Here is a 17024-nt window from a genome sequence, read left to right as displayed (position 1 = left end):
AGAGAGGGGGGTTAGAGCGCGTAAGGTCACTTCCCCCGTGAGCACCTCGCTGTCAGCACCTCACCCGCCTTCTACACATCCTATTGCCCCTTCGTCACCACCCACTGCACCAGATGAGCCCATGCAAACACACTATTACATCCCCAGGAACGTCAGCGTCGCGTCATCCAGCGGCTGTGCATTTTTTGCGGTCAGTCAGGTCACTTCCTTTCCAAAGTGTCCTCTCGGACACTTTGAATATTTAGTCATGACATTCGGATTAACCAACGGCCCCTCAGTCTTCCAAGCATTCATCAATGACGTTCTCCGTGACAAACCAGTTTGTTTTGTGTACCTGGACGACATCCTCATTTTCTCCCGCTACCCCGAAGAATACCGTACTCGTGTACGCCAAGTCCTCCAACGCCTCCTTGAAAACAGTCTGTACGTCAAACCAGAAAAATGCGAATTCCACCCCTCCTCCGTACATTTTCTCGGCTACGTCATTGCCAAAGGTCAATTGCAACCAGACCCTGCCAAAATCCAAGCTATCATTGACTGGCCCATTCCTACCACCTGGAAAGACCTACAACGCTTCCTCGGATTCGCCGCAATTACAACAAGGTCGCTATTCCCCTCACTAGCGTTACATCCACCAGCTCCTCCTTTCAGTGGACCCTGGCAGCATCCCAAGGTTTCAGCCAGCTCAAGATGCTTTTCACCGGTGCTCCCATCCTACGCCACCCCGACCCTCACTCCAGTTCTTGGTGGAGGTCGACACCTCGAACTCTGGGGCTGGGGCCGTCCTCGCAGCAGGACCCCATGTCCCAGAAGCTTCATCCCTGGGCCTTTTTTCCCCTGTCCCCTGCCGAGAGGAATTACGGCGTTGGCAACCAAGAGCTGCTGGCCACATTATTTGGGCTTTGGAGGAATAGAGGCACTGGCCAGTCTCCATTCTGACGTGACAACACCTGTGCAATAATCATGCCATCTAATCAGCATCTTGTAATGCCACACCTGTGTGGGGGGATGGATTATCTCGACAAATGAGCAATGCTCACTAACACAGATTTGTGAACAAAATTTGAGGGTAATGGTCTTTTGTGTATGTAGAAAAAGTTTTAGATGTTGGACTCCAGCTCAGAAAAAATGGGAGCAAAAACAAAAGTGTTGCGTTTATATTTTTGTTCAGTGTAAATGGTCCATAATGGTCCGTATTTCATGAGTTGTTCATGAAATATGGACCATTAAGACTCATACTTCCTTTAAGTGGATGTATGCAATGTACATTTTGTCCTATGTTTTAGTAGTGTAACTCGGAGTAACTCAATTTACTTTGAGAGTAGCTCAATTTACTTTCTCTCAAATCTATTTTCCCCCATTGAAAAGAAGTGAAATGCCTTTAAAGTGGCACTAAGCAGGCCCAAAAAAATCCATCCATCCGTTTTCTGTACCGCTTCTCCTCACTATGGTCGCGGGCATGCAGCGCCCCTTCCCCAGTATACACGGTGTTGATGGTGTGCTGCTTCCCCCTCCTGAGACGCCGGATGGTGGACCAGAGTTTCCTCGGAGGCGTCCGGAAGTCTTTCTCCTTGGCCTCACCAAACTCCTCACGCGCCCGTGTTTTTGCTTCAGCGACCACCAAAGCTGCATTCCGCTCGGCCAGCCGGTACCCATCAGCTGCCTCAGGAGTCCCACAGGCCAAAAATTCCCAATAGGACTCCTTCTTCAGGTTGACGGCATCCCTCATTGTTGGTGTTATTATTATTAGGATTAATCAGTTTATTTGAAAGGGGACAATGCAATTTCATAAAACACATGAAGTACACATGGTTAAACAAGCCAGAATTAGCCAGAAGGCTGGTTTTCATCTGTAGTCCCCTGGCCTTGATGTAAAAAAGCAGTAAAATACATCTACAAGACAATATAATACAGGATACATAATCAAACTATACTATTAAGAGAGAATAAAACCACAATTTTTTTTGATCATCACAAAAAAAAAAAACATAACATACTTGTCTTTTAGTGTTGGCAGCTATAGGTGTTAACTAGCCACATTTTCCGTTTTTTTGTGAAGGCCTCGTATGTTGTAAGCAGTTTAACCTCCTTCCACTCACCAGCGCTCCTCACTGACCAGGCTGACTTACTGAAAGTGCTCCTGCGCAGAGGAACGAGACAGTCACCTCTGACAGAGCCTCCAGTGACACGCTCAGAGCCGTTTCTTTGGCTGATGAACTCCGCCAGAGGAGCTGGAGCCAAATCATGCAGTACTTTATAAATCAAATTTCAATCTGCAAATATGTGAAGGCTGTCCCAGTTTAAAAGACTGTATTTTTAAGAAATTGCACAGTGATGATAGTGCCTTGGTTTTTTTTATCCATCACTTTAATTACTTGTTTGTACAAAACTTCCAATGTTTTTTTTGCATTCTGACCAGCCTGGGACCAACTGGTTATGGAATAGTTAAAGAGACTAAGAATCATTGAATGCAAGTACATTTTTGCGACTTCAGTTGACATTTCATTTCGAATTGCACGAAAATTTGCGAGGTTTAATTTGATATTTTTACACAATTTGTCAATATGGGCTTTAAAGGAAAGCTGTGAATCAATTACTAACCCAAGATATTTGTATTGGCTGACAATTTGCATTTTTTTCTCCATTAACAAGTTTGTCGGGGTCAGGTGATGCTCTATTTGTTTTAGTGAAATACATGCCTACAGTTTTAGAAACGTTTAGCTGTAAACAGCTCTCCTGCAACCAAGTTGTGACACAGGACATTGTATTAGTGAGTTTAGCAGCAACAGTATCTTTGGAGCGACCATGAACAAAGAAAACCGTGTCGTCTGCATACATTACGCACGCAGCTTCAGAGCAAACAGTGGGCAAATCGTTGATATAAAGACTAAATAAAAGGGGGCCTAATATTGATCCCTGAGGGACTCCAGAGGTTAGCCTAAGAGACTGATCTGCAGTTGTTAACTGATCCAGATTGTGTTCGGTCATGCAGATATGATTCAATCCAGCTCACAGCTTTGCGAGAGAAGTTAAATTTTGAGAGCTTGGTAAGAAGAACAGTGATTTACTGTATCGAAAGCTTTCCTGAGGTCCAAGAACACCGCCCCAACAACTCCACTCTTGTCGAGAGAAGATTTTATTTTCTCAATGAAGAGGCATGTAGCCATTTCAGTGGAATGCTTGGATCTGAAACGAAATTGCATGGCGTGGAGAGAGGGGGAGCTGCTGATTAAATAATGGACAATCTGCTCTGACACCCATTTTTCTGCAACTTTGGAAATGGTCGGTAGTTATTCAGAGAAGTTGAGTCACCGGATTTAAAGACAGGGGTAACAATAGCAGATTTCCAGGCCTTTGGAAAGTGACCAGATGAAATTGAAAGATTAATGATTGAGGCAATAGGAGTAGCAAGAGTTGAACCTAGATCTTTGAGCATGCTCGTGTTCACCAACGGGTTCGGGGATTGTTGGCGTGACAGGCGCCGACCACCTTATCAGCCGCCTCAGCAATGGAGGCGCAGAACATGGTCCACTCGGACTCTTATGCCCCCCGCCTCCCCCGGAACGTGAGCAAAGTTCTGTCGGAGGTGGGAGTTGAAACTCCTTCTGACAGAGGATTCTGAAAGACGTTCCCAGCAGACCATGCCAGCAGACCATGCCGGGTCTGCCAGGTCGGACCGGGATCTCCCCCCACCATCGGAGCATACTCACCACCAGGTGGTGATCAGTTGACAGCTCAGAATGGGGGAAAACAGCAAAAGACATGCATGCTTTTATCACTAGCCGGATTGATTATGACAATTCCCTGCTCTCTGGTCATCCAAAAAGAGTATTTTAGGCTTACATTATTATGACAGACTTCAGAAGCACAAGTCCTGACAAAGACCAGAAGGCAGGAGCACATTACACTCATTTTAAAACCACTGCCTTGTGTTCCAGGATCCATTTTGAGGTTTTGTTACTGTTTTTTTAAGTGTCTTAAGGGTCTTGGACTTTGTTACATTTCAGATTTGCTTTTACACTATGAACCCTTGCAGGCTCTCAGGTCCTCCAGCTCTGGCCTTTTAGTCATTCCTAATATCAGGACACGCACTCATGGTGAGGCATTGTTCCAGTTTTACGGATCAGTTCTGCGGATCAGCCTGCTAAAGAGAACGTTCGTGTTTTCAAGAGCAGGCTAGAGACCCATCTTTATGATTGAGAGTTGTGATGTGAAAAGTGGGTGGCTTCAAACAAAAGGTGCTCTGCTGAGTTGTTGAACACATCTTGGTGTAAATTCCATGAAATAAAAGCTGGAATTCTGAACATTTGTCTCATCTCACCATCTCATCAATCTTTTTATCTGAAACCCCAATGTCTTCAGTATACAACAAAAACAAAGGAGTTGACCTTGCCGTTCCAATACGTTTCAGGGGGATTGTATATATTTATATCAAAAAGTTGCCGTACAGGCTAATTGAAGACGCTGAGAAGTGTCGACTGCAGAGTTCACAAGCAAAGGAACTTTTACAGAAACATCGAAAAAGGTCTGACCGGTAAGGAGGCATAAACTGGTTTAACAAATTAGCCTAAGTCCCATGGGGTTGAGGAGAGAAATCAGAATCAGAATCATCTTGATTTGCCAAGTATGTCAAAAACACAAGGAATTGGTCTCCGGTCGTCGGAGCCGCTCGAATACGACAACAGACCATCGATTGACAGTGCATACTTTTGAGACATAAAAACGCAGTCGCCGGTAATTTGGTAATTATCGTGCAAGTTGTGCAAATGATGCCGAGTCATCGAGAAATTTAGAGTAGTTTTGAATGGCTAATAGAAAATGGAAAAAGCTGGTGAACGATTTTTAGAACAGGCTCGCTGGCAACTCATAACCCAGGTGTTGGTGACTCCATCCCTCCATTTTCTGAGGCGCTTCTCGTCACGTGGGTCGCGGGCGTGCCGGAGCCTATCCCAGCTATCATCGGGCAGGAGGCGGGGTACACGCCGAACCGGTCGCCAGCCTCATTCTGACGCACCTGCAATCAACTGGGTTTAAAGATCCTGCCGGATCGACGAGGGTTAGGGTTCGATGATTCCCGCTTCCACGGGTAGTACTTCGGCCTACACGCCTGTTTCCTGTGTAACCATTTCGTCTGAGAATTCCCGGTTTGATTCCCTGTCTTTCTGCAACAGTGCCTCTCAATCTTCTCATCGCAGTGTCCTTCGCCCGGCCCGGCTCCGCATTGTCTCCTCAAGTCTCTCTTCTCCTGAACTGACCCAAGAACTCCCTCGACCTCGGAATCAGCTTTCCTGCCGCTCCCCGGCAACCCACCCAAATTGCTGCTCGCCCCGTGACGCTCCTGAACTCCGTACATGTAATCTCCCCTGATATATTAACCAAATCATCCACTCTAACCGTACGTCCCCTGTTCACTTTTGGGTCGGCATCTGCAGGAATAAAGATGCCGATTACAAAGCGTATTTTATTTCTCTGCTTATAAAGAAGCGTTTGATCTCATCACAGAAAACCTAACGACACATTCATTTCACATAATTGATCCCTAACTAAAATCAACTTTTGTACTTTTTGTTTTTCATGCAATATCCTCATTACCATTAAGCTACAAAATATTACAATACCAAGATAAAAGGCAGGTGCGGTTAGACGTGGTCTGCGGTTGTGAGGCCGGTCGGATGTACTGCCAATTTGTCTGAAACGCCTTTTGGAGACGGCTTATGGTAGAGAAATGAACATTCAATTGACGGGTAAGAGCTCCGGTGGACATTCCTGCAGTCAGCATGCCAATTGCACGCTCCCTCTGTGGCATTGTGCTGCGTGACAAAACCGCACACTTCAGAGTGGCCGGCCCATGGCACACCTGTGCAATAACCATGCTGTCTCATCAGCATCTTGGTATGTCGCACTTGGGAGGTGGGATGGATTATCTCGACAAAGGAGAAATGCTCACTATCACCGATTTAGACAGAGTTTTGAACAATGAGAGGGAAAGAGCCTTTTGTGTATGTAGAAAAAGTTTTAGATCTTGGGAGTCCAGCTCACCAAAAATGTGTTGGGTTTCTATTTTTGTTCAGTATAATTCGAACAATGTAACAACAGGTTGCGTATGTGTTTTTATGTTTGTGATACATCATGGTCATTTGTTGTACAGAAGCTTGAGTTTTTTTTATATGAATACGAGTGGAGTCATCATAATAATGATTATAAACTGTATAACTCGGGCCACCGAAACATGAGGTGAACCTGTCCAATTTCTCCATTCTCAGTATGATTCAGTGCAAACTACAAACACAACAATAAACCAAGTAGAAAAATGAATGCATCTCTGACCGCGGCAAAACCGATTGAGGATTGTTATCTTAAGGGCATGCTTTGAGAGTGAGGAGGGAACTGAATGTGGTCTACGAGAATATATTATAGGATAGTTGATGGCGGGCAGTCTCTCTTTTTGAAAATAATATAAATATGGTTGTAAATGGTTCGATTGAGTAAGAACAAGGTGCGCTCGTAGTTTGCTCGTTTGCGTTTAGCCTTAATTGAGGTTTTCGTAAAAAGATTCCTTTTACTATTGTTTTAGTTAGTGATACGGCAGGGCGATATTTGAACTTGCGTATTCCTGGATTTTTTGTTTTGATTTGAAATTCATGCACTGATTAAACAATACTCACCTGTCACTTGGTACTCAAGTCGTTGTTTTTTCACAGAATACTTCTGAAGTATTGACTATTTTTTACTTGTATCAGTATCAGCTCGTACTCATACGAGTACATTTTTTGTCACATACCTACAGTGGCCTGGAAGTGCAAAACAACACAACTTTGGGAAACACTTTTACATTTCAGAAAACACATGAACAAAAACCCAAACAATTTGACAAAAGGCCAAACAAATAACAATTGAGACCCTAACCCGGAAAGGGAACGTCCCATGTCACAGACATAGAAATCCCACGCCCTTTCTCGGCAAGACCCGCCCCGCTTCGACGTGATTCGACAAAGAGGACCGGTCTCGCGGGGGATGAGTCCGGGTTGTCGGTGGGCCACAAGAGGTGAGCGCTGGTTTGTGGGGAGCAAGGGCACACATGCATGGTAGGTTAATTGACGACTCTAAATTCCGTTTGTTTCTATGTCCCCTGCGATTGGCTGGCGACCAGTTCAGGGTGTGCCCGGCGATAGCTGGGATAGGCTCCAGCACGCCCGTGACCCTAGTGAGGAGATGCGGAACGGAAGATGAATGAATGAATGCACATTCATCATCTCCATTCAAATTCGGTGAAGATTGTGATTAGTTCCCCCGGAGTTGCAGTAGCTCTCCACTGCAAAAGCTTTCTCTCTCGTGTCTTCTCATGTCTCATTTGCTCGTACAAGCAAAGGTTTTCCCACACAGAAAATTTCCATTGTTTGTTGTTAGTGTGACATATCACCTTCGGACTTTTGATCATCATCATCATCTTCATCAGTGTGAGGAGAGCGTGACGTCATGTTGTCACTGTCGGATAGCGGAGCAAAGAGGCCGTCTGCTTGCGATACTCCAAAGTGCCCTAATTTGCAGTTTTTTTCACTTAGGCCTTGTCGCTTGGGCCATTTTTTTTTTTTTTTTTACTTTAAGTTGAAAGCATTTTGTTTTTGGAGGGTTTTCAATGGATTAAATACATTTCAATTCTTCTTAATGGAGAAAATGGATTTGATAGACAAGCAAATTGAGTCACCCTCCGTGTTTTAAAAAGTGGGTTTTATTAAGGATCACAAATACACTTCATAGTTTCCCCCAAAAGTCAAAGTTTCTTGACAGTCTTATTTCAATCAATCATTTACTTATTTGATATTGACATCCTGCAATTGGCTGGCGACCAGTTCAGGGTGTACCCCTCCTCTCGCCCGAAGATAGCTGGGATAGGCTCCAGCAAGCCCGCAACCCAGTGCGGAAAAGCGGTACAGCAAATGGATGGATGGAAGGATATTGACCACGAAAACATTGGACAAAGTCCATGCATTGCTTCAAGGAAGTATGGGTCTTAATGGTCCATATTTCACAAACAAGTTCCTTTTATGTATTTTTTTTTTGCTCAAGAAAATTAAACTGGCAGTCATTTAAAATAATATGTTTTGAAACAATTGGGAAGGGATTAATTCCCTTTTGAACGCCTGTTTTTCATCGCCAAAATCGAAACTTGAAAAGCACGAGTTTAGCTTGTGTGGGAAAACTAATGTATTATAGTCATATTTGATATATCGTAGCTGTCAGGTGAAATCCCCTCACCTTCAAAATGACAACTTCTCAGGAAATAAAAAACATAAAAAAATACAGCTTGCTGTATTTAATAGGAGGTCATCATTAAAGTCATACAAACTAAGCTAAACAGTGCACATTTTCCACACTTGCCTGCTGGAGGCTTTTATCAAATATTTGGATACAATAAAAGCTGGTACACAGAATACAAGAATGTAAATTTTTCACTTGTCAGTCAGTAACATCGTAATTACGTCTTTAAACATTTACATTTGCATGAAAATCTTCTTGATCACTGCTATTCTCACCAGCACACGTGTGTGTCTTAGCCTGATACTTATAAGAGAATCTTTGACCACAATCTGAGCAAGAAAAAAGTTTCTCACCAGTGTGGGTTCTTGTGTGTTGTGTTAGGTTTTCCTTCCGAGTGAATCTTTGACCACAAACTGTGCAGGAAAAGGGTTTCTCACCAGTGTGGGTTCTTGTGTGTAATTTTAAGTGTCCCTTCTGAGTGAATCTTTGACCACAAACTGAGCAGGAAAAAGGTTTCTCACCAGTGTGGGTTCTTGTGTGTTGTGTTAAATCTCCCTTCCGAGTGAATCTTTGAGCACAAACTGTGCAGGAAAAGGGTTTCTCACCGGTATGTATTCTTAGGTGTATTTTTAAGTTTCCCTTCGCAGAGAATCTTTGACCACAAACTGAGCAGGAAAAAAGTTTCTCACCAGTGTGGGTTCTCGTGTGTATTGTTAAGTTGCTCTTAGTAGAGAATTGTTGACCACAAAATGAGCAGCAAAAGGGTTTCTCACCAGTGTGTGTTCGTGTGTGTAATTTTAGATTTCCCTTCTGAGTGAATCTTTGACCACAAACTGAGCAGCAAAAGGGTTTCTCACCAGTGTGTGTTCGTGTGTGTAATTTTAGGTTTCCCTTCTGAGTGAATCTTTGACCACAAACTGAGCAGGAAAAAGGTTTCTCTCCAGTGTGTGTTCTTGTGTGTTTTTTTAAGTTTCCCTTCACAGAGAATCTTTGAGCACAAACTGTGCAGGAAAAAGGTTTCTCACCAGTGTGTGTTCTTCTGTGTATTTTTAACTTTCTCTTTTCAGGGAATCTTTGACCAGCAACTGAGCAGGAAAAAGGTTTTTCTCCAGTGTGAGTTCTCACATGTTCATTCAAAATGCTCTTATAAGCACATTTTTTGTCACACTGAGAACATTTCCATCGTTTGTTGTCAGTGTGACATGTCCTTTCACCTTCCGACTGTTCATTATCATCATCTTCATCAGTGTGAGCAGAGTGCGACGTCATGTCGTCACTATCTGACAGTGGAGCTAAGAGGCCGTCTGCTTTTGATCCTCCATCACCTTCTGTTGTCATGTGTTGACTTGAGCTTCGGCTTGGAGGCTCCGTCTCTCCGCTCGCCTCAATTTGACCTTCATCTTCACTCTTCAAAGGGACACCAGTCGATGGAAACTTGATATCCTCCTCCTCTTCCTCTTTGATGTAGTGGACCTCTTCGTCCTCCACTTCCTCTTTAATGTGAGGGGGCTCTGGCTCCTGCCGCTCCGTATGAAGCTCTTCAGTGATGTCTGAAAGACACAAGAAGACAAACACAAACAAAATGTTTGGTAAATCTTTTCTCATGTTGTCACTTTAATGTTGTGTATTATGGTTCAGATTCATATTTAAGGTTAATGTGAAAGCCAGGTGAGTTTGATATCTTGTAAATAATAAAATCGGGCAGGTCAACAACAACAATAAAATGTGAAAAAGTGTAAAATAATAAAGTTCATATAAACGACTATCATTAAAGGAAATACAGCAGCCCCCTGGATACTCCCGGTTTGGCATTTGCACATTTTTCTGTATGGGTTTTTTGGATGTAACAGTGGCCTCTTGTAAAAATAATTTCAGCAGCAGTGAAGTCAATACAAAAATATACAGTTCAAAATAAATTTACAAAGCCTCACCGCATTCATCCCAACATTGCCGTTTGCAAAGTTTGTGAGGAATACTGTACATGATTGCTGCACCTGTTTTTAGCTTGTCATGAACCCTTTATTCAACGTGCTTTTAGGGAATGTCATATATTTTGTAAATATATAATCACATTGTACAGTTTTCTTTGTTTGTATTTGCTTTCAATCAGCCCCTCTTTGAATAATTTCAAGTGACATAATATTGACAACTTGTTACCCCATGGCCCATGCTACACTCATATTTAATGTTTTATTGTTGTAGATAATGTAATGATTTACTTCTCTCAATTAGTCTTTTGTCTTTGTTTCTCTCTCCCTTCTAGAAACTTGGTTCTGTTCGACTGATCAAGTCTGATTCACAAATATGAGCGTTCCATACACGATCGGTCATGGCCCGGGTTAACAACGTCCGCCACGGGCGCCGTCAACCTGCAGGGCACCGGTGGAAATTCAGCTACTGTGGGTCGAAGTCGAAGAAGAAGAAGAAGACGAGGAAAGCGGGTTCTTCGGCAGAAAGAGAGGAGGAAAACAGAGCTTAGAATTGAATGTGGGGACTTTGAAGGTTGGGACTATCACAGAAAAATCTTGGGAGTTGGTTGACATGATGATTAGGAGAAAGGTTACTATATTGTGTGTCCAGGAGAGCAGGTGGAAAGGCAGTCAAGCTAGAAGTTTAGGGGCAGGGTTGAAATTATTTGACCATGGTGTAGATGGGAAGAGAAATGGAAGTAGGGGTTATTTTAAGGGAAGAGTTATCTTAGAATGTCTCGGAGTGGAAAAAAGTATCAGATCGAGTGATGAGGCTGAAACTTGAACTTGAGGGTGTTATGTATAATGGGATTAGTGGCTATGCCCCACAGGTAGGATGTGACCTAGAGGTGAAAGAGAAATTCTGGAAGGAGCTAGACAAAGTAGTTCTGAGCATCCCAGACAGAGAGAGAGTCGTGATTGGTGCAGATTGTAATGGACATGTTGGTGAAGGAAACGGGGGCGATGAAGAAGCGATGGGTAAGTTCAGCACCCAGGTAAGGAACCTCGAGGGACAGATGGTAGTAGACTTTGCAAAAAGGATGCAAATGGCTGGAGTGAACACTTTTTTCCAGAAGAGGCACGAACATAGCGTGACCTACAAGAGCGGAGGTAGAAGCACGCAGGTGGATTACATCTTGTGCAGACGATGTACTCTGAAGGAGGTTACCGACTGTAAGGTTGTGTTAGGGGAGACTGCTGCTCGACAGCATAGGATGGTGGTGTGTAAGATTACTCTGGTGGTGGGGAGGAAGATTAGGAAGACAAAGTCAGAGCAGAGGTTATGCGGCTTTTCGGGAAGAGGTGAGACAGGTTCTCAGTGGACAGGGGGGGCTTCCAGACTGGACCACTACAGCCAAGGTGATCAGAGAGGCAGGCAGGAGAGTACTTGGTGTATCATCTGGCAGGAAATGAGAGGAGGAGACTTGATGGTGGAACCTCAAAGTACAAGAAATCATACAAGGAAAGAGGTTAGCTAAGAAGAAGTGGGACACTGAGGGGACCGAGGAGAAGCAAAAGGAATACATTGAGATGCGACGTAGGGCAAAGGTAGAGGTGGCGTAGGCCAAACAAGAGGCATATGATGACATGTATGGCAGGTTGGACACTAAAGAAGGAGAAAAGGATCTATACAGGCTGGCCAGACAGAGGGATAGAGATGGGAAGGATGGGCAGCAGGTTAGGGTGATTAAGGAACAGAGTTGGAAATATGTTGACTGGTGCCAGTAGTGTGCTAGATAGATGGAAAGAATACTTTGAGGCGTTTATGAATGAGAGAGAAGGGAGAGTAGAAGAGGCAAGTGTGGTGGACCAGGAAGCGGCAATGATTAGTAAGGGGGAAGTTAGAAAGGCATTAAAGAGGATGAAAAATGGAAAGGCAGTTGGTCCTGATGACATTCCTGTGGAGGTATGGAAGCATCTAAGAGAGGTGGCTGTGGAGTTTTTGACCAGCTTGTTCAATAGAATTCTAGCGCGTGAGAAGATGCCTGAGGAATGGAGGAAGTGTGCTGGTGCCCATTTTTAAGAACATGGGTCATGTGCAGAGCTGTGGGAACTATAGAGGAATAAAGTTGATGAGCCACACAATGAAGTTATGGGAAAGAGTAGTGGGGGCTAGACTCAACAATATGGTTTCATGCCTAGAAAGAGTAGCACAGATGCATTATTTGCCCTGAGGGTGTTGATGGAGAAGTACAGTGAAGGTCAGGAGCTACATTGTGTCTTTGTAGATCTAGAGAAAGCCTATGACAGAGTACCCAGAGAGGAACTGTGGTACTGCATGCGGAAGTCTGGAGTGGCAGAGAAGTATGTTAGAATAATACAGGACATGTACGAGGGCAGCAGAACAGCGGTGAGGTGTGCTGTAGGTGTGACAGAGGAATTTAAGGTGAAGGTGGGACTGCATCAGGGATCAGCCCTAAGCCCCTACATTTTTGCAGTGGTGACGGATAGGCTGACAGATGAGGTTAGACTGGAATCCCCGTGGAGTATGATCACATTGTGATCTGCAGTGAAAGCAGGGAGCAGGTGGAACAACAGTTAGAAAGATGGAGGCATGCACTGGAAAGGAGAGGACTGAAGATTAGCCGAAGTAAGAGATGGTTTGGACACGTCCAGAGGAGAAATAGTGAGTATATTGGTAGAAGGATGATGAGAATGGATGCTGCCAGGCAAGAGAGCAAGAGGAAGACCGAAGAGAAGGTTGATGGATGTCGTGAGGGAAGACATGAGGGTAGTTGGTGTTTGAGAGGAGGATGCAGGAGATAGGCTTACATGGAAAAGGAGGACGCGCTGTGGCGACCCCTAAAAGGACAAGCCGAAAGGAAAAGAAGAAGAAGAAGAGAATATATGTGCATGAATGAGAGGGGTGGTGGGGGAAGAGTGATGCTGCAGGGGGAAGCGATAGCAAGGGTGGAGGACTTGAAATACTTGGGGTCAACCGTCCAGAGCAATGGGGAGTGGGGTCAGGAAGTGAAGAAACCGGTCCAAGCAGGTCGGAACGGGTGGAGGAAGGTGTCAGGTGTGTTATGTGACAGAAGAGTCTCTGCGAGGATGAAGGGCAAAGTTTATAAGACCGTGGCGAGGCCGGCCACGATGGACGGATTAGAGACGGCGGCACTGAAGAGACAACAGGAAGCAGAGCTGGAGGTGGCGGAAATGAAGATGTTCAGGTTCGCTCTCTGAGTGACCAGGTTGGATAAAATTAAAAAAGAGCTCATCAGAGGGACGGCCGAGGTTCGATGTTTTGGAGACAAAGTTAGAGTGAGCAGACTTCGATGGTTTGGACACGTCCAGAGGAGAAATGGTGAGTATATTGGTAGAAGGATGATGAGGATGGAGCTGCCTGGCAAGAGAGCGAGAGGAAGACCGAAGAGAAGGTTGATGGATGTCGTGAGGGAAGACCTGAGGGCAGTCGTGAGTATTGATCAAAATAATCAAGTGAAGTTGAACAACATAAAGGCTGTTTATGCCTTTTTGAATTAATGGCTTACAGTTTTTATTTACAAGAAATGCTGAGTTTCAACTGAAACTTATTTATATTTGTGTTTATTTTACGTTGTGTTTGAATTTGCCTCACTGAAACTATTTAGAGACAAGAAAATACAGTTTGCTGCTCAAAAACAAAAAACAATTGGTTGTCAATTATTACGTGAAATGGCTTATTTTTTTCCCTGTGCATTCGAAAACTATTTTAAAAATAACATTTATTTGAATTGAAAATATTAAAATCTAATTTATTTAAATACTGGTTAAAAATGTTTGTAGGATGCGCGAATACTCAAATATCCCATCGCTCCAGCCCTAGCAATAGTATATTGTATGTAATGTCACACAGTGACTGTAAATAAACACAGGAATATTATTAACATGAAAATGTATTTCCTAAACAAGTGAGCGAGAAATGAACCAACCTGCTCTGCGTAACACAATTCGAGGCTGCAGCTTGAACACAGCGTCCAGTAGTTGTCGTCGTGGCTCCTTCTCCTCTTTTGGGCCAGGCACTTCTCCCTCGTACTCTGCTGTTGTTCTTGAGCACATTTTCACATGCCGATCACAACACTTGCCGCTCTGGGTTGGAGGGATGACAAAAGCAGCAAGTCCATATCAGGCATGTGAAACAATGACATCAAGATTCATATTTGGACATTGTGGGTTAAACAGTACGTGAGTTAAATTGGAAAAGCACCAAAGTCAACAAGAGGAAACAGTAACATGTACGTATGCATTGTAAGAGATATGACACAGATAGAAGACAGCTAATTTGTGACCTCAGGAGAGAAAATGTGTTTAAACATTGTAGACATTCTACAGCCGGCCCGACTGGTTATCACATCCGCCTCGCAGTTCTGGGGTCCGGGGTTCAAATCCCGGCCCCGCCTGTGTGGAGTTTGCATGTTCTCCCCGTGCCCGGGTGGGTTTCCTCCCACCTCCCAAAAACATGCGTGGTAGGTTGATTGGAAACTCTAGATTGCCCATAGCTGTGATTGTGAGTGCGAATGGTTGTTTGTTTCTATGTGCGGTTGGTGATTGGTTCAGGGTGTACCCTGCCTCTCGCCCAAAAATAGCTGGGATGGACTCCTGCACGCCCGCGACCCGAGTGAGGATAAGCGGTATGGAAAGTTTGACACGTGTGTACAAAAGGATTCAGAAAATACGTGTCATGGGTTATTAGTATCTCAGACCAATAAAGACGATAGGATCTAGTTGCTGGTGTGTCCCCCCCACCCCCTGCATTAGTATTCGATATTCTGGGACACACTCCTCACTAGTAGATGCGATGAAAATAACAATTTACGCTCACCTTTTATCCCACACGCGTCTCTTTGTTAGAAAGCTCAACTAAGCTAAGCTAGGCCGAGAAGCTTCAACGTGCATTGAGACGACTTCAACCGGACACGAAGATTTAACGAGTAACGTTTTAGTTGAGTAAATTAGTGATGGATTGACAGTGACGAGGATTCGGCACGTTCGGTACAAACTGAGGAAAATGTTGTGCAGTTAGTTGTTTGGGGGGCGGCACGGTGGCCGACTGGTTTGCAACAAAACTCCCGTGACTGAGCAATTTAAAAAACATTTTATAATAATTACTTTCGATTATAGCAACATGATTTAAAAAAAAATTCAATTCGCGTGTTAGCGACGCGAAGTTTAACCACTGCAGCGCTGCCTCTGCACGTCTTTTACAAAGGCGGAGATAATGTAATTAATAAAGTTGGGTGGGGAAAAAAAACGAATAAGCAATGCCATAAGGTGTATCGCACTCTGAAAGTGATGCATTCACCCATAATTCTCATGTCTTGCATGATATTAATTACATTGTTTTCTACAACTCCAAGTTACTTACAAGTCGACCGGGTGTGAACGAAAAAGAGGTGCTCTCCCACAGTCCCGTGATTCTGGATCCAATCAGGCGGTGGCTGCGAGATCGGCTCGGGGTCTTTCGGCGGCCTGCGCGCCTGATGATGACGTCACAGTGCAGCAGCAACTACATTGCACAAGTCAGAATGTTCGGTTGGAAGGCCTCGGAATATATATATATATATATATATATATATATATATATATATATATATATATATATATATATATATATATATATATATATATATATATATATATATATATAAAAAGGCAAGTAAGACTGTCCCACTTTGTTTACCAAACTGCCACCAACCTTATTTCTGTGTGGGAGGTAGTGATTATGCCTCCTAGCCGTCTGAAGTGACAGCTAAGAAAGTAGCTAGCTACAAATGCTATGTAGGTTTTATGTGATCTCTGGCCACTTTTTCATGTCATCCTCCCACCCCGCTACATTTGTAGAAAGTGGGATTGTATGTTTTCTGATGATCATGGTTTACGTCTAAAACGCTCACACAAAGTGGATTACCGCGGGCACTTACAATGTAAACATACCGCCAAGTGGTTCAAACCGGAAGTAGCTCCCATAATTCTCTTGGTGAATCCACAATGTGTAAATGCACAGAAGCGATGTGCAGTAAGTCAAAGTGGTGGCGGAAGTAAACAAAGGCATTCCAGCACTTGTCTGAATAAAAAAACGTACATTGACTAATTTCATTCGAATGCAAAAAATCTGACTTGGCGTTCATTAATTTATATATATATATATATATATATATATATATATATATATATAATATTTTACTCAAGACTTTACTCGATTTACAAACGACTCATTCGTGAGGTTAAATAGTACCTACTGTTGGTTAGTTGTCAAGCTGCCACCACCTTTGACCGGTCTGTTCCGGAGTCAGAGACTGAGAACACACAGTGCGGAGCCACGATGTAGACAAGGTCAACTTTATTAAACACTTTGTGCTAACAGCAACTTCTCGGCAGGAAAAGGAAATACACAGGTCGAGATTTAACACTTCCCCTCGCAAAACTTCCCCTTTCCCACCAATTGGCTGCAATTACTGCAAACTACTAAAATAGCTAAGATAGTCATGGAACTGAAAAATACACACAGGCAATTACAGACATAGAACACGAACTATGTTACAGCGTCCTCTTCTTCCAGCTTGCATCGTCCATGCAACCAGTCGCCCCGGTGGCCGTCCTCGCACTTTGCTCCCCAGAAAGACCTTCCACGCTTTTTGCAAACCTCTTATTAGCTTGCGTCCCCCTTAGCCTGCAGCTGCAGGCTCTCATAATGAGCCACAGGTGAAACTCAAAAGTGCCACAAAACAGGCCAAAAAATCTCTTGTAAATTCGACACACCACAGAAATGAGTAATGTTAACAAATCGGACAATAAATGGATGTATAAAATAATCAG

At 43.7% G+C, this 17024-nt stretch overlaps 2 protein-coding genes across 2 annotated transcripts in view; one reads left to right on the top strand and one right to left on the bottom strand.

Annotated features, from left to right (window-relative positions):
• The window catches only part of LOC133398234 (gastrula zinc finger protein XlCGF57.1-like), a 35726-nt gene extending 21126 nt beyond the window's left edge, over positions 1-14600 (top strand). The window contains exon 3 of the mRNA XM_061669845.1: positions 10523-14600. Coding sequence (XP_061525829.1) covers positions 10523-10554 — 32 coding nt within the window. The 3' untranslated portion in view covers positions 10555-14600. The remainder of the gene's footprint in view (positions 1-10522) is intronic.
• LOC133398245 (gastrula zinc finger protein XlCGF57.1-like) lies at positions 7716-15635 on the bottom strand. The gene is made up of 3 exons (XM_061669868.1): positions 15574-15635; positions 14141-14297; positions 7716-9809 (listed from the first exon to the last, which is right to left on the bottom strand). The coding sequence occupies exons 2-3, from the start codon at positions 14265-14267 to the stop codon at positions 8485-8487; spliced, it is 1452 nt and encodes a 483-aa protein (XP_061525852.1). The 5' UTR covers positions 14268-14297; positions 15574-15635; the 3' UTR covers positions 7716-8484.
• Between the last annotated feature and the right edge of the window lie 1389 nt (positions 15636-17024).

This window comes from Phycodurus eques, unplaced genomic scaffold (genome assembly GCF_024500275.1).
Source record: "Phycodurus eques isolate BA_2022a unplaced genomic scaffold, UOR_Pequ_1.1 contig_27, whole genome shotgun sequence".
NCBI classification, from domain to species: Eukaryota; Metazoa; Chordata; class Actinopteri; order Syngnathiformes; family Syngnathidae; genus Phycodurus; species Phycodurus eques.
The sequence above is the reverse complement of the archived record's forward strand: the minus strand, read 5'-3'. Positions and strand labels throughout refer to the sequence as shown.

Bases quoted from the DNA above. Each gene is read 5' to 3' on its own strand.
- LOC133398245 (XM_061669868.1), bottom strand. From the start codon at position 14,267: ATGTGCTCAAGAACAACAGCAGAGTACGAGGGAGAAGTGCCTGGCCCA. The intron at 9,810-14,140 runs GTTGGTTCATTT...TGTGTCTTTCAG, and splicing joins AATTGTGTTACGCAGAGCAG to ACATCACTGAAGAGCTTCAT.